General features: G+C 38.4%; 1 protein-coding gene across 1 annotated transcript in view; it reads right to left on the reverse strand.

The window, feature by feature from the left end:
* The window catches only part of SAMSN1 (SAM domain, SH3 domain and nuclear localization signals 1), a 63,069-nt gene extending 38,649 nt beyond the window's left edge, over nucleotides 1-24,420 (reverse strand). The window contains exons 1-2 of the mRNA XM_060172145.1: nucleotides 24,280-24,420; nucleotides 1,332-1,403 (exon numbers count right to left, since the gene is read on the reverse strand). Of these exons, the coding sequence (XP_060028128.1) occupies nucleotides 1,332-1,403; nucleotides 24,280-24,336 (129 nt within the window). The 5' untranslated portion in view covers nucleotides 24,337-24,420. The remainder of the gene's footprint in view (nucleotides 1-1,331; nucleotides 1,404-24,279) is intronic.
* Nucleotides 24,421-24,662: the final 242 nt, after the last annotated feature.

The raw sequence follows: 24,662 nt of genomic DNA on the forward strand, positions 1-24,662 counted from the left end.
TAGACTTAACTTTTTTTTTTGCCTCCAGGGTACTATTAGGGTTCAGTGCCTGCAATACAAAGCCACTGCTCCTGTGGCCATTTAATTAATTAATTAATTAATTTATTTATTTTTTGATAGGACAGAGAGAAATGGAGAGAGGAGGGGAAGACAGAGAGGGGGAGTGAAAGACAGACACCTGCAGACCTGCTTCACCGCCTAGGAAATGACTCTCCTGCAGGTGGGGAGCTGGGGGATTGAACCGGGATCCTTGTGAGGGTCCTTGTTCTTTGTACTATGTGGCTTAACCCTCGCCCAAGGGATTTTTTTTTTTTTTTTTTTTTTTGGTGAAACAATATATCATGAGAATGAAAGTATGAAGTTCACGCAATCTGAAGCCTGTTGATCTCAAGTAAAGATCTGATGGCCTGCAGAGCCGCGGAAAGATTCATCTATATACGTGTATCCTCAGTTTCCTCTCAATATATCCCTGCGGTGCACTCCTTCAGCAGTCACTGTGACTGTCCTGACTCACTTATTGCTACTGCCCCAGGGCGTGTGAGACAGTATCACAGAACAGCAAACTCTGGAGCTGGGTAAGATGTTGACAAGTACATGTATCGCTAACTGCTTCAGAAGTTATTAGACTAAGTCAAAGGCTTTTTTAAAAAAAAATACAGACTTTATCAGGAGGTGCATGGTTTACAGTACAATTGTTGGCACAGAAGTACAATCTATGGTGATGCAGAAATGCTAGTGGCCTTACACGGTTCTTGTTGTTGTTGTTGTTACTATTATTATTATTATTATTATTATTATTTCCACTTGCTCTGACGGGAAGCTTTCCTTCAGCCACACTGAAAGTGTGCCTGCTTTGCACATGTATCTGAAACCATAGCCAGTGAGCCCTTTCAATGCACAGGCCAAGCTGTGAGCACGCTATGTGACAGCGATAGGCTCACCTAAACAAATTATAATCAAACCCCTTAGTCACTTCCTTAAGTCAAAGCCACCAGGATTTATAGGAACTGTAACATATATATTGTCTTATACTTAAAGTGCTAGGAAAATGTGTAGTTACTTATATGACTTTTAAATTTTTTTAAAAGAATTCATATTCTGCCTTCCTTAGCCTCTGTTAGACTTCCTAGTTATCTTCTGACTTTTAATACCTAGCATGATACTAGAGACATGCTAAATGCTCATCGATCACAAAGACTTTATTTAAGGCTGTGATTTTTAAATGTTATCTATTTTTGCTCTTGTACTTAGCAAAAATGATGTTGTTGCAAGCTTTCATAACTTTTCAGGGTGTGCTCGTAGGAATTCATAAAAGGAAACCATATACTAACCTCAGTTGAATCTTCTGGTTTTGATATGGAATTATTTCGAAAACGATCAAAATGCCCAAAGCTACTGCTGCGCTGTAAAAGAAGAACAGAAAAGGAAAGAAGATTTAAGATTTGTGACCACTAAATATGTTGCCTTATGGCTCAGTAAGCATGACTTGCTTAGTGAAGGCTACAAAAAAATTCTCCCCTCTGGAATGACTCAAGGTAGCGAAGCAGTAACTATTAGCATGATATTGATAGTGGACTATATATATATACATATGTCTTAGGTTATCACATTAAGCACCCTGGAGAAAATCCGATGGATTATTTTTACATTGATAGTGTTGCTTCTGATCTTGATCCTTCTTGGAATTAGCTAGCCATAAACTAATTTCCCTGGTGGAATGACATGTGTTATTAATCAACCAACCAATAAGCAAGTCACAACACAGAAAACACAAACACTGCAACTCACAAAGATTCCATACGTTAAAAGATGAACACAGATGCGTTGTATATGGAACACTTTGCTGAACAGCAGAGAGACATAGACACAGATCAAACAGAGGCATGCAATCTACAGTTAGGAATAAAGCGGAGTTTTTCCACATTTAGCATGGAATGCCGATGAGACTTTTGGATCAGGTTCATACACTGGTTTTGAAGAAAATCTCGAAACATTACTAGAAAACCTGTTCTCTCAGACACTTTTTGCCTACTAAGCTAAAATTTCTTTCTTATGTAACACATTCAAAGCAGGCAATTATAAACAATTCCTGATAGATTACAAAGTAAATGATTCTCGGGGCTGGGTGGTGGTGTACCTGGTTGAGCGCACACATGTTCCAGTGCATAAGGACCCGGGTTCGAACTCCCAGAGCCCACCTGCAGGGGGAAAGCTTTTTGAATGGTGAAGCAGGGCTGCAGGTACCTCTCTGTCTCTCTCCTTCTCTATCGCCCCCTTCCCTCTTGATTTCTGACTGTCTCTATCCAATAAATAAATACAGATACTAAAGAAATTAAAAAAAAAAAGTAAATGATTCTCCTAAACACATTTTCAAAAATCTTTAGAGCCACTGAGTCAAAAACTGGATACCTCTTCACTATCTATTTAATTTTATACTTTGCTTAGGATGGTGAATATTTGATATTTATATTCTTTATGTATTCATAAATTCCAAGAATATATTCTCCTAGAAACTTTATCTCCTTTCAAGCTTGTAATATTTATCAAAATAGGCTGGTGGTAGTGAAAAAGTAATAATTGGAAAAAGTGCTAATATGAAAAATTAATACTGGGAGTCAGTAGTCATAAAATGTTGTACAGTCCTTTCAGAAGTGATAAACTTCCAGGTCTGCTTCAAAAGCTTAGCCCTTACATGCACTCAGACTCCTGTTTCCCCCAGTAGCTATCTTTAAAACTCCTCATTTCTCTTTTAAATGAGGGATATAAAAATAAAAAGACTCTGACATGTGACAAGGGGTTAGCTTGATAGACAGTGTGATACAGAAGATTGCCTCAAGGCTGATGGCCGTGTTAGACACAATTAACACCTTTTGCTGACTTGTCACCCCTGCTGAGCAAGCCCTTCAACTTGTAGCAAGAGGAGAGAAAGCAAAGGACCAAAATATACAAAGTTTCTTCATGCAGAGTTACTAACCTAGAGCGACTTCCCAGAGCATAAATCATTTCCACTTGCCTGATAGGTGTTTTCACCAGACTATCATTGTCCAGAGAGAACAAAAAAGGATTTGTTGTTGTTCTGCTTATAAACAATCTGAACACAAGGAAGTCTGTTACTAATTTATATACTCGAAATTTCAGTATGGTTTCTTGAAGCCTATGCCTGTGGTGATTTTTTTAACCTGCATTCAGCCTGCCTCCTAAACGCTGGTAAACATCATAGCATGATTTTTGCTGTTGATGGTTTTCCTCATGAGTGCAGAGAATAGGGTCAGTTTAGCATTTCTCTATGCTATCTTTTACCACCAAGTGATCGGTAGTCACCTGTTGTTAAAATTCGGAAGGCTCTTGCTGGGCAGGTAACAGAGACGCGGAGACAACGGCTGGGCAGGGAAGCTGTATTTCTTTATTCAGAAACAACGATTCATAAACTAAGACAAACTAATCACCAAACAGAGCTCTGCTGTCTCTTTGCGGCGGCACAAGCACTCTCTCTTACTCTCGAACTCAGGAACTCAGAAACTCTGTCACTCTGGAACTCAGAAACCCTCTCTCCGGGTTCCTTGGGGCGGGCCCAAGCGGGCCCACGAAATTAACAGGACTGATCTAATTCTCTTGGTGGGGGAGGGCTAGAACAAACCAATGTAAAGCATACGACAGTCATCTGTTTGTTTGTTTTTTCAGATTAACTTGCCCCTAATTATATCAATTAAAAGAAAAGCAGAGTTCATAGTATGAAAAGTCATCAGGACTGTTCCTTTGGGTTTTGTCAGTCATTTAATTTTGAATTACTCAACAGCCTTCAGTGAGAAAAGTATAGTATCACTCCACTCTAAGACATTCAGAAGCAGCAAACTTAGGAGGCAGGGTGCTAGCACAGTGGGCTAAGAGCACAGGTTATCACACCCAAGGACCCTGGGTTTGAGCTCTCACTCCCCACCTGCAGGGGGGATGCTTCAGGTGAAGTGAACTAGGTCTGCAGGTGTCTCTCTTTTTCTTTCCCTTTCTATCTCTATCTGGTGAAAGAAAGGAAGGAAGGAAGGAAGGGAGGAAGGAAGGAAGGAAGGAAGGGAGGGAGGGAGAGAGGGAGGGGGGAGAGAGGGAGGGGGGAGAGAGGGAGGGAGGAAGGGAGGAAGGAAGGAAGAATGGAAGAAAGAAAGGAAGAGGGAATAAAAGAGGAAGGAAAGGAAGGAAGAAAGGAAAAGAAAAAGAAAGAAGGAAATTTAGAGATATGCAAAAAAGAAGACAAGCATCACATGATTTTCCTTATAAACCAGACTTAATGAATAGGCACAGGAAAGGAGAACACAGAGAAACACGCACTGAGCCACTGAGCAAGGTGTATTGCATCAACGCAAAGCACTCCGAGGACAGAGGAGGAGGAAGGTGCAGAAGTGGATGTTGGGGGCGTGACATGATGAAATTATACCCATGTGTGAATCACTGCCTGTAAACCATTAACTCCCTTAATAAAAATGACTTTAAAAACTGTCAAATTCTGGTTTATATGCCTCCTTTAAAAAATCAAATTTATTCATTTAATAGAAGATTTAAAAAAATCATTATTCTCTTTTTTAATTTTATTTATTTATTCCCTTTTGTTGCCCTTGTTGTTTTATTGTTGTAGTTGTCGTTGTTGGATAGGACAGAGAGAAATGGAGAGAGGAGGGGAAGACAGAGAGGAGGAGAGAAAGACAGACACCTGCAGACCTGCTTCACCGCCTGTGAAGCGACTCCCCTGCAGGTGGGGAGCCGGGGTTCGAACCGAGATCCTTATGCCGGTCCTTTTGCTTTGCGCCACCTGCGCTTAACCCGCTGCGCTACAGCCCGACTCCCATCATTATTCTCTTGTCTAAAAGTTAGTGTCTTTCTGATAGGGTTTCATCATGAATAGGTTACTGCTTACCAAGAAGAAAGGCTGATATCTTCCATGAGGTGTATACAAGGAGCATAATGATCATTTCTCACTGCCGTTACGTTTCTAATGAAAACCATAGTCTTTTATATATGAGTATGTACGTGAACATTGATAACTTTGCATTGTGTAATTACAATGGATTGCATTTAGTAAATATTAACTTGGGATAGAAACTTCCATCAAGATAAGCAGTTATATAAATTGCTACCAGTAGAAAGAGCGACACCAATAAAAATGGAATTTGTGTGAGCAAGATAGCTTATCTGGGTAGAGTGTCTACTTTGCTACTCGTGAGGCTAAGGTTGGAATCTGATCCCCACCACAATGAAGAATATTTACAAGCAGTAGTTATCTTTGCTTTGCTCCTTAACTCTATCTCGTCTTTTTTTCTCTATCTGAAAATATTTATCTGTTAACAGGAAGCCCTAGTAATGACTAAAAAAAAAAAAAAAAGAAAAAAACTCATATTTTAGATAATCCTTTGTTGACACAAAATTATATTTAATGTCTGTATTCTAAAAATCTAGATTGCACTTGTGTGATTGGATATATTTGTAAGGTGGCACAGCACATATAGAGAGTAATTTGATCACATCTATCTAACAAAAGTATATGCACATTTTCCCTTTGACAAAACAATTCAATTCGTTTTGAGATACGTAGACGAGAGACACATTTGTATATAACTGGCTTTGCACATTCACTATGAAACTCTTATGTTATTAAACAGCTGTAAAGTCAAATATTCATTGAGAACTGATTGAATGATATTTAACAAATCCAAACAATGAGATGTGTGCAGCTATATAATACACACAAACACACACACACACACACACACACACACACACACACATATATATATATATATACATATTACTGCATATAGAAAAAAAATAAAAGTCTAGTGGAATAAAACATACACAGTAGGCTACCACTCATCTGAGGATACATGTAAGTCACTATTTACCTAAAATAAGTGTGTTCCATTGGTCTCCAGCTCCCACTGATTCTGTGCTCAGAGAAACTAAGATGGAACTTTCGGAAAGCAAACTGGCGTCTGTTCAGTGATCTTACCAACAAATCTATTCCTGCAATTCCAATTAACTCTATCCCCTCTGAAGATTCCTACAGGCGCTTCCACCAAGCCATCTTCAAAGCAACTTCCCAAGCTATTCCTCGTGGGAGACGTGCTAACTATATGCCTTGTCTTGATGCTGAATGCGAGCAACTACTAAAGCAGTATGATGAGTCGGGCAACCCAGATGTGGCTGACCATCTCATTGCCCCCCTGGATGCAGCACGCCAAGCCCACTGGCAACAACTCACAGAAAGTCTGAACTTCACCCACTCAAGTAGGAAGGCCTGGAAGCTTCTTCCCAGACTGGGTGCCGGTAGCCAACCCCCTCCCGTCTCCCATCCTCCCGTATCTCCAAACTCAGTGGCCAGTCACCTAACTCAAGTTGGACGTGCTAAGATCGACCCAGTCTGGAAAAGAGAAATTTCCCATGAGTGGTCATCCCACTTCTGGTTATCTTGTCCATCTCCAAAACTCTCTCCCTTTACACTGTCTGAACTGGAAGACGCTTTGAAGAGGGTTAAACCGGGAACAGCTGCTGGCTATGATAACATCACCCCAGAACTCATTCTTAACCTGGATCCCGCGGCAAAAGTGTCAGCTCTACAAATCCATTGCTCCTGGTGGCCATTTTTTCCCCACTGGATAAGACAGAGAGACATTGAGAGAGGGGGGGAGATATAGAAGGGGAGAGAAAGAAAGACACATGCAGACCTGTTTCACCACTTGTGAAGTGAGCCCCCCTGCAGATGGGAATCAGGAGGCTTGAACCAGGATCCTTAAGTGGGTCCTTGTGCTTCATGCTGTTGCACCATCACCTGGCCTCCCCATTCTAATATACTCTTGACTGTGAGACTCTTTACACATGTTTGAAACTGTCTTTTACTTTTAAAGAAAAAAAAATAACTTAATAGGTTTTTTTTTTTTTTAGACACGTCTATATTCATCAACTTGAAGGGAAATTAGTGATTATTTGGAGAAGTATTACCTATCAATTCAACTAAAACTGAACGACCGTGACCATTTTTTTTTAACAGTTTTAACCATGACCAACTTTGAGGGTCTTCAAGCAAAATACCACTTTTAGCATGACTTAATAGTTGAGCAAGGAACTGATAGAAATACTTCACAGTCTGTTTCCAAGAAAAACAAATGCATATCAGTCAGACACGCAGGAGTCGGGCGGTAGCACAGCGGGTTAAGTGCACGTGGCACAAAGCGCAAGGACCGGCGTAAGGACCCTGGTTAGAGTCCCCCAGCTCCCCACCTGCAGGGGAGTCGCTTCACAGGCAGTGAAGCAGGTCTTCAGGTGTCTGTCTTTCTCTCCTCCTCTCTGTCTTCCCCTCCTCTCTCCATTTCTCTCTATCCTATCCAACAATGCCGACAACAATAATAACTACAACAATAAAACAACAAGGGCAACAAAAGGGAATAAATAAATAAAATAAATATTTTTTTAAAAAGTCAGACATGCACAGTATTTTGAAATATATTGGCAAATTAAAAACTATACACACCCTGCCAATGAATTGTCACGTCTTCAAATTTCTGCCTCTAGAAGAATGTAATATACAGTGAAGATTATATTTCTGTTTTATCACACTGTGGTTTGAATTTTCTGTAGCTATAATATGCTAAATCTCCATAGACTCATTAGCCTGTATCAGAAGGCATTCGAGGATTTAATTGTTTGAACAAACACAAGTGCTGAGACCTTTTGAAGACTGTGAAACAAATTTAACCGACTTGAAATAATCTGTTAGGATTGCCTCAGTGTTACATAGTTACACTGCTGACACTGTCATGTGGCGCTCATGCAAGATGGTTGGGGGAATGGTCAGGAGAGTGAGGACTAAAAGACAGAAGTATAAAACACTGCCTTCAATGCTGACATTGCAACCTTGAGTAAAAGCACCAAAGGAAAAGATTCTGGGGTGGGGTGGGGGTGAGGGGGTTCAGGTTCTGGAAGACAGAGGAGGACCTGCCAGGTTTTGAATCCTTATGTCAAAATTCTTGTGTCAAATTTTCTATGTAAGTCTTTACTTTCATAAGTTGTCCCTAGAGATTTTTTTTTTTTTTACAAATTGAAACTGCCTCAAGAAACAAAACTTACTCAAGAGAGAAATCAGAACTGAATGTATATATGTATATCAATGTATACTGATCCCATAACCTATAAAAGTAGTTATACACATCAGCTTACTTAATATGAAGATATGGGTTTTATGAGCAATAAACACTTGGACATTAAAGATTCCCAACTGTATTTCTGCCTGATTTATCACTAAGTCACGATTTCCTTTGCACCTGTTAACTTTCAGTAATGTTCTATTTCTAGGAATTGAGGTTATTTAAAAACAGTCCTAAAAATAAAGAATACTGGTGTGTCTTAAATGTATTGTTTTTCAGGCAAACAACATAATGTGGAAAAAATAAATTTAGTCCTTTGGTATCACCAGGTCTTACACAGTTAGTTCTAAGGGAGTGAAAAGGAAATCAAAAGCTCCAGTGATGTGATCTTGCACAGACTTCCTGGACATGCACAGCTGTATCATCTCCCTACAGTAAACATCCTTGGCCGGCCTCACTCACTCCTCTGTTACTCTGACAGTGCCCACTTCCTAGTCATTCTCTGACTACTGAGTCCATAAGCAGTTACTTCTCCAAATTGTTGCCTAGACATTTATTTTTATTACTGCTACTCAGTTATGTGCTTTTCTGAGTTCCTGAAATAAAATTCTAGCTCCTACTCCAAACTCTTATCCCTTCAACCATCTAAAATGGCACCACTAAAGTAACTTTTAGATGCTGCCAGTTCTTTTTAAAAAAAGGTTTTACTCCTTTACTGGATAGAGACACAGAACTTGAGAGGGTAAGTGGAGACAGAGTGGGAGAGAAAGAGAGCCTATAGCACTGCTTCACCACTTGTCAAGACTCCCCCTTACAGGTGGGGACTGGAGCCTTGAACCCTGTTCCTCATGCTTGGTAATCTATGCCCTTAACTGACTGTGCCACCACCAGGTCCCTAGTACCAGTTCTCTTTATTTCATTCTGTTCAAAATGTAAAGCTTGCTCCACAATGTTATGATTTCTTGAAAGCCTACACAATGTCAAGTTTAAGAAACACACACACACACACACACACACAAACACACACAATATTAATTTCTTAAGTTTACAGAAGAGGAATACTGAAACTCAAAGACTTTAACTCTTCATTAGACAACAAAATACTATCAAATACAGCATGCTGCATGACTCCTTGTGGTTTCAGGTAGTGCCAGTCATTCTGATGAAGAGGAGCTTCTGACACATTGTATTAGTCAGCACTGACATACTCATTGATGTCACTAGACTGTTACTCAGACTGTTTTTCTTTCAAGAAATAGTCTTCCTCTTTTCTTTCCATGTACTCAAATCCAGCCCATTCTTCATTGGTAAGATCTAGGGGCAACTCTGACATCAGTTGACTAGTCCTCATCATGTTAACACACAATGATTGTTCTTGCTCTTAAGACTTACACATTAAAATAATCACAGAATTTAAAGGCAAATACAATCAATACAATTTGGATTTGTTTAAACTTCAAGAATTATTTATTCTAACATACTCTGTTATATGAACCCCACCTCAACTGCAGTGGAAGAAAAATGAGTCTGCTTATCATGATGGCAGAAGAGGAGGACCCAGTGGGGGCTGAAGTGTTATGTGGAAAACTGGGAAAGGCTACACATGTACGAACTACTATGTTTTATTGTTGACTGTAAACCATTAATTCCCCGATAGAGAAATTAAAAAATATATATGTTCAGAATGGTGAAACCCTAGCAAGACACTTACATACAAAGACTGCATTACTCTTGGTCATGAAATTTGTTAGAAATAACCATATCTAAAAACGTTGACTACTATATAATGGTGAGAAAATATCAAGATATTGGATCACACATGCCATATCAAAAGGAGTGTTATATAGCAAAAAACCGTGTGATGCAATTGCCTCCTGAACTCCTGGAAGGAGAGAAAGATTGCCGCTAGTGAACATAGTAATTTCTATCACTAGAAAAGTGTGTGTGTTGGTACAGGAAAATTTCACTAGGATTTTCTCTTAGCTGTAGGATTCTAATCCAAAACTGGCAAGTAGTTTTCAGTTCTTGCGTAAGCACAGATAGTATGAAGGCTTCTGAAGCTGCTTTCAAGCTAAGCGTTTGCACCATGCTTACAGAAGACTGTATTTCAGAGAAGGGGAAAGTTACAAATCATAGGTAATGTGCCTCATGCATCTTTCATCTCTAAACATTTTTTCCTAAGCATATGTCTTTCCCCTTGCTGATTTTGTTTTCTAGATAATCTAGATAGAAAGAATGCAGTATCAAAGGTGAATGATTTAAATTTCCAGCCACACAAAATATATTTATTCTCTAATAAATACAGAAATTAACTTTCTTCTATATGAATAATAGAATTTTTCCTACTTGTAAACAAACATTAAATAACACTTCAACTGTGGTCAGATAACTATCAACTTCTTTACTTATATAACTTAATTTTAAAGAAAAACCAAATTATTTTCCAAATACTTTTTTTTCACTAATCCTAACTCTACTATTTACTTTATTAAGGAGATAATATCATAGGTGCTACCTAGAATATCACTAGTCTAAAAGACAAACTAGTAACAGAAAAAGAATCGTGCGTTTTCAATTTTATTATTACAAGAATTTTATAAAAGCAAGAGCTATCTAGATAGATTAAAGAGAACATTCTCCTGAAATATATAAACCTAGAAACACAAGGCAATCAACAAACAAAGAAACAAGTCTCCAATTGTCTCTAGGACTTTGTGAGAACAGTGTTGGTTATTGTTTGAAGGGTGCGGCATGAAATCTTGGTCATGGGTGTAGTATGAAATATACGTTGTAATCTCCCAATATTGAAGACCACTATTAAATCATTAATCAGAAATTTACAAAAATAATAAAGGTAACATTCTCTTTCTGAGATTTAGTCATTTATTTTATTTTTTCAGTCATATAAAAAACCATGGAAATTGACCAATAGCTAACACATGGTAGAAAATATAAATTATTGTTAAGTTTATGAAGATTTTTTTTCACATATTTAATTGCTGAATAGTGTGACTCAACTTTAGTTTTCTTAAAAATTTCATGACAGCTTTTATCAGTTAAAAATTTATATCACTAAATCTAGCTTCTCCAGTTTGAAAAGGAACTTAACACAAAAAAACACAGTCGTTCATAATGCTTACCACTTTAAAATCATGGGTAAGCATTACTCCCCCTCAATAAAAAAAAATATAGTTAAAAAGTCATGGTTAAAATGTAAAAAAAAATTAAGCTAGGAAAATGAAATCTAGTTAATGAACTTTCTCATCAAATCCCATGTTACCTCTGAGAGTCTTAAATGTCTACTGCCTTCACTTGGTCTCTGGGTATCATCACCTTTCTAAAGGGCCCCTCAAAGGATATGTTAGTCATGCAGTGATCTCCTTGAACATAAGTAATGACAAACAATAAGCTAATTCTTAAAAAGTTTTTTAAAATCATTTTTACTACTTTTAAATGAATGTATTTGATGCATGATGTTGGTCACCCTGATTAATGGTCACCGCCAGCCCAGCTTCTGGGGTTGTAATGTTTTTGTGAGCTTCCCTCCAGCAGAGCTCTACCATTAATCCACTGGCATATGTCAGCTCAGCAGAGCAAGGTCACTCTTCTGCTTCAAGGGGAACCTTTTTAGAAATAATAAAACTGACAGAAAGTTCTTTTTTGCATGCTTTATGTCACCTGAGGTTGAGTGCTGCAGTTAATATCATAAAGCTTATAAACATTCCCATCTCAGGCAGCACTGGCTGCCACTATGCTAAGGAATTCAAACTTTTTTTTTTCTCTTAGGAAGAACAGACATGTTTATGTGGGGCAAATATACAGCATATAAACCCACACAAGAAAAGAATGAGCTGTCTCAAGTAGGAATAAGTTCATGCTCGAATATTCACGAGAGACATTTGGGTTCTACCGTTCCCTCACTGTGAAGTCCATTTATTTTTCCATCAGCAACTCTGAATTTGATTATGTAAATGTTTCCATCTAACAAGGGATAGTTAGTGGGGTTACAGTGTGATAGTCCTGGTAGAAACGAACTTAGGTAATGACAGTTCTTAAGGCTACAATTAACCTTTGAAGAAGTCTTGTTTTAGAAATACAAGCATTTCTTTCATGGGCAGTGGCTACCTTAAATGACAATATTTATAGTTAATAATTAGTATAGATATATTTTAATCTGAACTTGAAATGTTGTAGATGACCTTACGAGGGAAAAACAGTGATTATATTTACCACTATAAAAGCTCTCTCTAAATGGACCTACCCTATGATCCTGTAATTCCTCTCCTGGGGGTAGATCCTAAGGAACCCAACACACCCATCCAAAAAGATCTGTGTATATCTGTGTTCTTGGCAACACAATTTGTAATAGCCAAAACCTGGAAGCAACCCAGGTGTCCAACAACAGATGACTGGCTAAGCAAGTTGCGGTCTAGATACACAATGGAATACTACTCAGCTATTAAAAATGCTGACTTCACCGTTTTCAGCCAATCTTGGATGGAGCTTGAAAAATTCATGTGAAGTGAAATAAGTCAGAAACAGAAGGATGAATATGGGATGATCTCACTCTCAGGCAGAAGTTGAAAAACAAGATCAGAAGAGAAAACACAAGTAGAACCTGAACTGGAGTTGGTGTATTGCACCAAAGTAAATATTCTGGGGTGGAGGGGGAGTATATTTCCAAGAAGGATGACAGAGGACCTAGTGGGGGTTGTACTGTTATATGGAAAACTGAGAAATGTTATGCATGTACAAACTATTGTATTCACTGTCGAATGTAAAACATTAATCCTCCAATAAAGAAATATTTTTTAAAAAGCTCTCTCTATATATACACATGACCATGAGCATTCATTTTTGTTTATTTAATTACTCCTTATACTTTAAAAATAAAAACTGCTGAAGATGAGTCAAGGCAAATCGGGTTAAGCACTCTCTCTCTCTCTCTCTCTCAGCCCTTCCCCCCCCCCTAGTTTCCTCTGTCCTATCAAATAGAAAGAGAAAAAAATGTCAGCTGGGAGAAGTAGATTTGTACTGCTGGCACTGAGCTCTAGTGAGAATCCTGGTGGAATATTAAAATAAATAAATCAAATTTGCATCACTATATGTAAAACATTCAGAAAAATAATGCTATCTAGATGAACATCATACTACTATATATCATAAAATATAAGCTTATTCTGGAAACATATTATCTAAATAATAAAAACTTGAGAAAAGAAGCTTTACTATTTAGCTGTCTTTGTTCAATGTATATAAAGAAAATGGGAGCTTAATTGGCAACTCAGGTCAGTTCTCCTGGGAAGACATTTCTATTTCCAATGTCAGGCACCTTGAGTGGTATACAAAATTTGCTTTTCAAGCTTGTAGAAATAACAACCTCAGGGAAGTGATTCAGCAACTGATAAGATACCAAGAAGGGCAATTAGTTATTGATTAGATATGGGAAGTTCAACTACCAAAAAGAATGCTTATGTTTGTTAAATACTCAAAGAATTGACTTCCCCAGGTACATACTGCCTGGCACACAAGGTCGTTGTTGGAAGTCTAATTTGTGTAACGGTCATAGTAAAGTGAATTAGATGGTGTCAAATGTTAAGTAGAGATGTGGAGTTATAGACTGAAGTATGTCTCTGACCTAAATGAGCAAGTCTGCTGAGTCAAGCAGAATAATTCTTTCAGTTGATATGGATTTTCTGCAACAAGAGTAGCCAAATGCTATTCTCTCATTCTTTTTGAGTTTTGAAAGATGACACCCTATGAAAATGCTTATTTTTGTTTCATCACATTTTGAATTTAAGAATTCTAGGGAGTCCGGCGGTAGCACTGTGGGTTAAGCTCACATGGCGCAAAGCACAAGAATTGGAGTAAGAATCCCAGTTCGAGCCCCCAGCTCCCCACCTGCAGGGGAGTCACTTCACAGGCAGTGAAGCAGGTCTGCAGGTGTCTGTCTTTCTCTCCCCCTCTCTGTCTTCCCCTCCTCTCTCCATTTCTCTCTGTCCTATCTAACAATGACGACATCAATAACAGTAAAATAAGGGCAGCAAAAGGGAATAAATAAGTAAATAAATAAAAAATGAAATTAAAACGAATGGCTATTCTGTTTCATGGATGTTGCCTAGATCTTAATCAGTGACTCATTTACAAACTCTGAGCTGCAGTAGCTTTCATCTCTAGATGACTAACCTTATCCATGAGTCATTCTACAATCAATGTATGTGCATTGAGAAGTCAGAATATGTTCTATTTTGTAAATGTTTTTGTTGGTAGCCAAGAGCTAATAGAAAGCACATGTAATTTGAAACTCAAGACAAACTGAGGTCAGTCTTCTCTGTTTCCCATTAAAAAATTCAGGACTAGAAATAGGACATACTGGAATATCTACAGGAAAGAAGGTATTAGCAGTGTGAAGCAAGCATTATGAAAATAGAAAAGAGATTATCAATCAAACATGTAGTATGTGTTAGAACTTTACATATGATAGTCAACTTAATTACGACATTAATTATGTGCGATTTGCCTCACCACATCTCTTCAAATAAGCACATCAGTCTCAAGAGAGGCTTAATAAAATGTTCAATGTCTTCTGGTTAGAAAATATTAAAATAGGGTCTTAAACATAGGTCTGTAAGACTATTTAACATTTATTTCTGATCTATGAAAATGTTCTATATTTATTGCCTTTATTTTTCTTTCTTGTGACCACAATTGACACTGAGACTTAGTGTCTGCACAGCTCCACCATCCTCAGTGACTCTTTCTTTCTCTTTCTTTCTTTCTTTCTTTCTTTCTTTCTTTCTTTCTTTCTTTCTTTCTTTCTTTTTCTTTCTTTCTTTCCTCCTTTCTTTCTTTCTTTCCTCCTTTCTTTCTTTCTCTCTTTCTTCTTTTCTTTTTTTCAGGGGGGGGAGGAGATGGAGAAAGGGACAGAGAAAAGGAAAGATTTCAGAAGCACTTCTCTATCATTTGCAAAGCATCTGCCCATCCAGGTAGGGACCAGAGGCTTGTAGCTAGTCGTCATGCAAGGTAATATGTACGCTCAACCGGGTTCACCACCACCCGGACCCTTGGAGGGTTTTTTTTTTTAAGAGAGTGAAATTTTAGTCAGTTATTAAAAGGCAGATATGATTTAGAGCAGAACAATAAGAAAATAGAGGCAGTAAAGAATGGTCAGAGACACTCAACCTTGAAAACTGGACACATCAAGAGAGCTCATGCACAGAGTGGTAACGGAATGAAAAGTCAGCAAAGGGTGCTCAATAAAGCCAAGGGGAACTGAGTCTCTTTTTAATGGCTCCCGGAGGAAACTAAACTTGGCAGCATAGTGACTTGTGCTCCTGACCTAAGAAAACAACTGATGCTCTTCAAACTACCTCGCCTAGTCAGTAAAATTCTGTCATGGGATCCCTAAGAAGCAGAAACACTAGCAGCGTAGGAAGATGCTGTAACAGTTCTTCATCTGAGAGGAAAAAATGTGCATAGCCAGTGGTGCTGACAAATGACTCTTTCTATGGAAAAACACATTTTGTCTACCACAAGAGATAGCTAGGAACCCTCTTCCATTCTTATTCATCAATTCTTAATGGAGAACATCTTTGTGCCTTACAAAGAAGCTAATTATGAATGTCTTGTTTCTTAAAGTTCACCTAGATCCTTAACACTAGAAAGGAGGAGAAATGAACCAGTTTGGTAACATGAACTTTGGAAACAAATGTAGCTCCTTTATAAGAAGCACAATCTGCAGGCATAATGAAGCTATTACCTCCAAAGAAAGACAAGATTAAAGAGATTGGTATCTAATTAAATTGATTTTTAACAGATCTAGCACATTGGTAGTGAAGGTAGTCAGTTTAGGTTCCTTGGTAGATTATAATATGCAGATTTTCAGCCGAGGTGGAGACTGCATTGCGATCATTTCTCTCAGTCACTTATCCCCTGAACTTGGGGTCTATTATTTGGACTGTGTGATTTTTTTCACGTGTAGTGCATTTGCCCTCAGATTTTTTACTGCTTATTTTCGATAAAAACTAGTAAAGTGGGAATGCTAACATAAATTAACGCTTTGCCTGAAGAGAATTTTTCAAAACTAAAAACTAACTCCTTAGACAGCTAAGCACACATGTTTTGTTCACTGTTAGAATCCAGTAACAGAGTCTCTATGATCCATAAAAAGCACTCTGTTGCACTGAAGCCTGAGTCAATGAATGGATGGTTTAGTAGATCAATTTTCAAGCATGTTAAAAAGATAGGTAGAAAGTAGCAAAGCAGGTTAAGGACACATGGCGCAAAATACAAGGACTGGCCTATGGATCCCGGTTCGAGCCCCCGGCTCCCCACCTGCAGGGCAGTTGCTTCACAGGTAGTGAAACAGGTCTGCAGGTGTCTGTCTTTCTCTCCCCCCTGTCTTCTCCTCCTCTCTCCATTTCTCTCTGTCTTATTCAACAACGAACAATATGAACAACAATAATAACCACAACAAGGCTACAACAACAAGGGCAACAAATGGGGAAAAATGGCCTCCAGGAGCAGTGGATTCATGGTGCAGGCACTGAGCCCCAGCAATAACCCTGGAGGCAAAGAAAAAAAGAAAAAAAAAAAAGAAAAACACTATCTAGGGGCTGGGTGGTGGTGCACCAGGTTGAGTGCTTAGGTTACAGCGCACAAGGACTCAGGTTCAAGCCCCCAGTCCCCACCTGTAGGGGGAAAGCTTTGCAAATGGTGAAGCAGGGCTGCAGGTGTCTCACTGTTTCTCTATCATCCCCTTCCCTCTCAATTTCTGGCTGCCTCTATCCAATACCAAATAAAGATAATAAAAACTAAAAAAAAAAAAAAAAGAAAAACACTATCTACCAGGGGTTTAGACAGTGGTACACTGGGAGTCAGGTGTAGAGCAGCAGGTTAAGCGCACATGGCGTGAAGCGCAAGGACCCACAGAAGGATCCCAGTTCGAGTCCCCGGCTCCCCACCTGCAGGGGAGTCGCTTCACAGGCGGTGAAGCAGGTCTGCAGGTGTCTGTCTTTCTCTCCCCCTCTCTGTCTTCCCCTCCTCTCTCCATTTCTCTCTGTCCTGTACAACAACGATGACATCAATAACAACAACAATAAAAAACAACCAGGGCCACAAAAGGGAAAAATAAATAATTTTTAAAAAATATTTATTTTATTTATTTATTCCCTTTTGTTGCCCTTGTTGTTTCATTGTTGTAGTTATTATTGTTGTTGTTGTTGTTGGATAGGACAGAGAGAAATGGAGAGAGGAGGGGAAGACAGAGAGGAGGAGAGAAAGACAGACACCTGCAGACCTGCTTCACCGCCTGTGAAGCGACTCCCCTGCAGGTGGGGAGCCGGGGTTCGAACCGGGATCCTTATGCCGGTCCTTGTGCTTTGCGCCACCTGTGCTTAACCCGCTGCGCTACAGCCCGACTCCCTAAAATTTTTTAAAAAGACAGTGGTACACCTGGTTGAGTGCACTCATTACAGTGCACAAGCCTCCAGGTTCAAGCCTCTGCAGGGGGGGAGCTTCACAGGCAGTGAAACAGTACCTTTCTCAATCTCTCCTCTCCCTCTCAATTTATTTCTGCTCCTATCCAAAATAAATAAATAAAAATTTAAAAACATTGTATCTATCTAAAAAAAGTATTTGGAGATTTAAATAAATCGATGCTTGAGACATGTTCTATATTAGGTAAATCGGAACATCAAAAGTTGGATTTGACTTACTCGTATGTAAGTTCTTCAGAGATTCAAATACACAATTTAGGTTCAAACCCATTACTATGAAGAGAATTTCTAAACTTTAAAGTACATACAGAATTCTCGGTTATCTTGTTACAATTTATATGTCTTCTTCAGTTTTATGTTAACATTACAGTTTACTTTAGATATTTCCTGATCTTGAGTTCAATCTCTGGTGCGACATAAAAGTAAAATTAAGCAGTGATTTGTGCCATTGACTTTTTTAAATGTGAGGGAAAAAAGTTGAATATATTACCTAAATTATCTGTTATATTTCACCTGGAATCATGTTGTTCAAAAAGCCAAAATTAGAATTTTTTTTTAAAGTTTATTTATTTTCCCTTTTGTTGCCCTTGTTTTTTATTGTTGTAGTAATTATTGTTGTTGTTATTGATGTTGTCGTTGTTGGATAGGACAGAGAGAAATGGAGAGAGGAGGGGAAGACAGAGAGGGGGAGAGAAAGACAGACACCTGCAGACCTGCTTCACTGCCTGTGAAGCGACTCCCCTGCAGATAAGGAGCCAGGGGCTTGAATTAGAATCTTAGAGTCATACTCCACATAAAGAAAAAAATAGTAGGGAGTATGGAGAATCACAAGTTTGGAGGAAAACCTTTTCTTCTCTTGTAGATTCCAAACCGTACTATTTTCTTATTTATACTACCTATACTACTTTGGGCAAAATATTTCACTACTTTTTACTTATTTATATGTTTATTTTGACAGAGACAGAGAAGGCAGAGAGAGTGGATGAGACTATATTCTTAAAATTCCCCTCAATGTGGTATGGGCTGGGCTTGAACCTGGACCATACTCGTGGTAAAGCAGCATGCTATCCAAGTGAGCTATTTGCAAATCCCAAATGACTGTACTTATTTTATTAATTGATTCATTAATTATTTGACAGGATGGAAAGAAACTAAGAGAGGCAACGGAGGGAAAGAGATACCTACAATACTGCTTCACCACTCGTAAAGCTTCCCCCCTGCAGGTGGCGACTGGGGACTTGAACCCAAGTGCCTGAGCATGGCAGCAGGTGTGCACTGGGTGGGCAGGTTGAGTCACTTTCTGACTCAAGGATAAAGTGGGTTAAACAATGACATAAAGTTTCTTTGAGCAAATCTCTGGCCTAGACTAAACCCCAGTGGATGTCAGGATTATCTTCCCTTTTCCTGCATCTGGGTAGATAAGAGTTAAACCACTTCTGAACAGTCTTCACAGGTAAAGCATGGAGGAAAGCTCTTAATGCCACGACTATGCGTCATCCTTTTCTGGGGGCATAAATTTGCACAGCGGGCAGTGCAGTGAAAACAGCTCATAATCAACTCCTCACCTCTTCTCGTTGCTAAGATCAAATGCAAATGGAAGGAATGCCACTTCAGTCATTGCTGGTGAAAATTAGCATCTGTGACACTAATGGTGTCTCATTTAGTATGCACTTGAGATTTTTAAAAAAATGGTAATTTTTTTAAAGCTATTTCCAGAGCGGCCATTATTTTAGTAACTCTCTTTAAAATCACAATGGTATCTGAATAACCTTTACTCAATGAAAACCTTCATTTAAAATGTATGCACATACACCATTAATCTGAGCCAAATAAAGGCCAAGTTATTCTAGTTAATGTAAGACAGTATTACTTATGGAACCCAGTCTTTTTCTAATTTTGAAATTTTTACCATACTTCCTCATCTGAAACAATTTCTACTGTCCTGAAACAATAGGTCTCTCTAGGGAGTCTCATTTAATATACTGAACTTGTTAAAATGAAATATAAAAATGAATGATGACTCCATGTATACATATAAATATATACAAATTTTCTTCTGCACATATGGATAGATCAGATAGAAATCATGAAAGTACATAGCACAACTGATTCTTCATACAAACCAGGTGGTCCAGAAGCTATTCCAGAACCTTCATCACTCCATAAATATTTAAGAACCCATGACATTAAAGTTGTTATGCTAAGTGAGGGAGGGAAATGGTGGTTATGCTTATCTAACACTAGGTCTTGCTGGTTTGAAAATGCAACATTTGAATTATTTTAAATATCTATATAATTTGATAGGACAAAGTGAAATTGAGATAGGGAGTGAGAAAGAGAGGTACCTGCAGCACTACTTAACCATCTGCAAAGCTTCCTCCTTGTAAGTGGGGACTACGGACTTGAACTCACATCCAGTGAGGCCAAATCTTGGCCTCAAAATTTGAATATTAAGAAAGTCATTGTTATTGTTGCTTATAAATGCTGAATAGTGAATGTGCAGCTGGAGGGATTTTTAATACATGAAGTTCCTAATTTAATCAGTGTCAGTAACTGAACATATACTCTTAAATAAACGTTTTCTTTAATCTCCATAAAATTCACTGTTAATTAAGATAGAAATAATATCTGCAATCCCTTTGTTTTCAACAACAGCATAGTAGTTAAAACAGTGATGCTGAAAGTTGACATATATGTTACACAGCTTTTCTAAATCTATGTCTTTGCTCAGGTTAATTAACTTTCATTAAGCATTTTTGTCTATGAAGCTGAAGAAGAGATTCTCTCACAGAGCTATTATACATATTAGAGCTAGTATAGTGTGCTGCTCTGCCAGCTGAACCTGCTTCACCAAGTTCAAGCTTTGTCTACCCTACTCTAAGGGAAGCTTCAGTGCTGTGATTTCTTTCTGTTTCTCAGTCTGACTTTATTTGGAAAAGAACAACTCAATAAAAAAGAGGGCAGAAGATATGAATAGATGGTTCTTTAAAGAAGAGATACGCATGGCCCACAGACATATGCAGAAACATTCTAATTCACTTATCACCAGAGTAATGCAAATTAAAACCAAATTGAGATTCTACATCACACCCGGCAGAATGGGCTCCATCAGTAAGACAAGAGAAGTGTTGGAGAGGATGTGGAGAGAGAGGAACTCTATTTCACTGCTGGTGGGAGTGTAAATTGGTGCAACCATGATGGAGAAAATAACCTGGGTCCACCTGCATATCAGACATCGGGCTCAGGCAAAAACTAATGCAGTCATGGGCCCCTTGGAATATATCTAAAATAAACCAACTAGCTATTTCCAAAACTGAGACCCCAAACCTCCATCTGCACTATTTCAGCCTTTAAATTCATGATTAATCAACCATTTGTACGGCTTTATATGTTAACCCTTTCAGCCACCAGGTTCCAGATGCTACCATGAGGCCAACCGGACTCCCCTGGACAGATGACCCCACCAATGTGTCCTGGAGCCCTGCTTCCCTAGAGCCCTGCCCCACTAGGGAAAGAGAGAGGCAGGCTGGGAGTATGGATAGGCCTGCCAACGCCCATGTTCAGCAGGGAAGCAATTATAGAAGCCAGACCTTCCACCTTCTGCATCCCACAATGACCCTGTGTCCATACTCCCAGAGGGATAAAGAATAGGAAAGCTGTCAGGGGAGGGGATGGGATAAGGAGTTCTGGTGGTGGGAATTGTACCCCTCTTATCCTATCTTGTCAGTGTTTCCATTTTATAATTGAATAAATTAAAAGAAATGGAAATACCTTATGATCCATGAACTCCATTCCTAGTCATTTACCCAAAAGAAATAATAACATGAATTCAAAGGGATATATGCACCTCCATGTTCATTTTAGCTTTGTTCATAGTGGTTTTATTCACAGTATCAAAAACTTTGGAACCAACCAAAATGCCCTTTGACAGACGACTAGATAAAACAGTTATGGACCATATACTCAGTGTAATATTACTTATCAATAAAAAGATGAAATTGTGTCCTTTGGGATAAAGTGGATGGAATTGGTGAAGATGAAGCTTTAGTGGAACAAGTAAGGAGAGAAGGGCAGCTCCAGGATGGTTTCACTCAGATGCGGAAAAGAGGGAACTGAACATACAGATGTGAAAATATAAAAAAAAAAAAGTCCACCTATATCTAAGACTGTGGGGAGAGTTTAGTTGTTATCCCTGTGGTTGGGGATGGAGATACAGAGATTTGGTGATGGGAGTGGTGGTGGGGAGGGGAAGGATATATAGTGATATTATCCACAAAATTCTTCGAGTATTGACTGTATTTTAGCAGTGATTTTTGAAACATAAAAACTAAAGGTAAAAGATACTTTTTAAATACTTTTTTATAGTTTATGTTTTTTTACACTTTTTTATACTTTATTTTTATTATTATTATCTTTATTGGATAGAGACAGCCAGAAACTGAGAGGGAAGGGGGAGATAAAGAGAGAGTGGGACAGAGAGACACCTGCAGCCCTGCTTCACCACTTGTGAAGATATCTCCCTGCAGGTGGGTATACTTTATATTTTTTATACTTTTTTTTTTTTGCCTCCAGGGTTATCGATGGGGCTGGGTGCCTGTGCTACAAATTCACTGCTCCTGGAGGCCATTTTTCCCCCCATTTTGGTTGCCCTTGTTGTTGTTATTGTTATTATAGCTGTTGTTGTTGGATAGGACAGAGAGAAATCAAGAGAGGAGGGGATGATAGAAAGGAGAAAGAAAGATACTTGCAGACCTGCTTCACTGCTTGTGAAGCACCCCTCCCCTTGCAGGTGGGGAGCTGGGGGCTCAAACCAGGATCCTTACGCCTCAGGTCCTTGCCCTTGGCAACATGTGCACTTAACCCACTGCGTTACTGCCCAGCCCCCGTCAGCTGTATTTCTATCAAATAAATTTTATCTATATTAACCTTAACCAGAAAGATGTGATGATTTTTAAACTTAAGTTCTACCTTGAACTTTTGCCATATTAGAGGATAGTAATCATATCTTACAAAGGTATATTTTGACTAAATATACTAGCTCATCTCTTATCTGTCTTCTTATCAGAAAGAATCAATATCAAAATTATTGTTCTTAGTTTTCAAAGGTCCTATATCACTTATTTCAGTTTCCTTTTAGAGATGGCTGGAGGTTACATACAACGAGTTAAAAAATACTGATCACTTCAGTTCAAAAGTTATCAATTCCCAACCTCTTTCTTTCTGAATGGGTAAAGAGAAAATAAAGACCAAATACAATCCTTCAGAAAACCGTTACACTCAAGCACTGTTTATTCATAATAGATTTAAAATATTATTTAAGCAGGAATGTAAAAAATTGTCTAAGTCCTGTCACAAATTCTCTTTCAATTGATCTTAAAAATCTTTTATATCTGCTCTCCCAAATGCACTACTGCCTGGCCATTTAAAATTTCATATTATTTATGAAGCTAATTGATATTTCTACACTAATATCACAGGCCTTGCTTTGTTTGAAACATGTTTTTATTTTATCATAATTTTATATTTACAAAGACGTTGCAAAGATAGTATAGCTTTCATATATCCAAATTCACCTTTCTATTATCGACATCTCACACTGGCCACTACTATTGTGCCAACATTGATTCATTGCATATAAAAACTGACATATGTTCGAACCCCCGGCTCCCCACTTGCAGGGGAGTCACTTCACAGGCAGTGAAGCAGGTCTGCAGGTGTCTGTCTTTCTCTCCCCCTCTCTGTCTTCCCCTCCTCTCTCTATTTCTCTCTGTCCTATCCAACAACGATGACATCAATAACGACAACAGTAATAACTTAAACAACAAGGGCAACAAAAGGGAAAATAAATAAATATAAAAAAACCTGACATATTATTATTAGCTAAAGCTTATACTTTTTTGCTCATATTTTCCTACTATTTCTCTAATATTCCTTTTCTGCTACATGATACCACTTAGCAAGATCTTGCTTTTTTAAGGGGAAAATATTGTTAAGACAAGGAATTCAAAGAATTCCAAAAGCACCAGCTACTGCTCTTTCTATCAAATGTTTCTCCTCTCTCTCACTTTAAATAACCCTGTTATCTCTCCAGTAATGACATTAGCTCAAGGAAGAAGGTAAGAAAGATCATCTCTCTAAGGTGTTACCATGTTTTAAAATAAAAGAATTAAATATTGAACTAAAAAAAAATCACTATGGAAACTTATGGTCTTTTCATGATTGAATGTATGATAAAGAAATAACCACCTCATAGATACAATGCCTTTAGCTTCTTGTTAAATAGACATCAGAAAATTTATAGTCGTGAAAACTGTGCGGGATTGCATAATTTTAATATTTTCCAACAAAAGGTATATCAAGGTGATTTCTAGGAAGTTAATGGCCTGAGCTCAAATTTCAGCTACAGGTGGAAATCATCAAATAGACACTATAAAGTAAACTTAACAGACACACGGGCAAGTGTTTTTTCATATTTACAGTTACAATTTAATTTTTCGACATTTTTCCATGAAGCGTTGAACTCCACAGCTGGCCTGACTGACAGGTAGTAACTGTGTGTGTGTGTGTGTGTGTGTGTGCGTGTGTGTGTGTGTGTGTGTTTTCTATCAAGTGAGTGCTGTGTTGAATGTCTAACTGTAGGCATGTGTGAAAGGACTTACCTTTGGTTTCTGCTGTTTCTCCTTCTCGGAAACATTGGATGGCTTTCTCTTCAGCATTCTGACTCCAGTCTACACCGAGCTAAGCGTACTGCTCTTACTGCTTTCTGTCAGAGGAAACTGCAAACACTCAGCAGAGTGCTGCTGTTGGTGATGTAGTGTCTAAGCCCAGTGACCTGCCACTTCCTCCTTTGGTCAGGATATGACTTCAACATCTATCTGGGTAAAGTTGTTTTTTTTGTAACTGTAATTCTTTGGTAATTATTGCTCTGTCCCTACTACATTCTACGAAACAGATTGCTAAATCTCACACTTGGAACATGCCTGCAATTATCATAAGGACTAAGGTTTTTATTATTATTATTTTAATAGAAACAGGGCCAAGA

The sequence above is a fragment of the Erinaceus europaeus genome, chromosome 14 (assembly GCF_950295315.1).
Source record: "Erinaceus europaeus chromosome 14, mEriEur2.1, whole genome shotgun sequence".
Lineage (NCBI taxonomy): Eukaryota > Metazoa > Chordata > Mammalia > Eulipotyphla > Erinaceidae > Erinaceus > Erinaceus europaeus.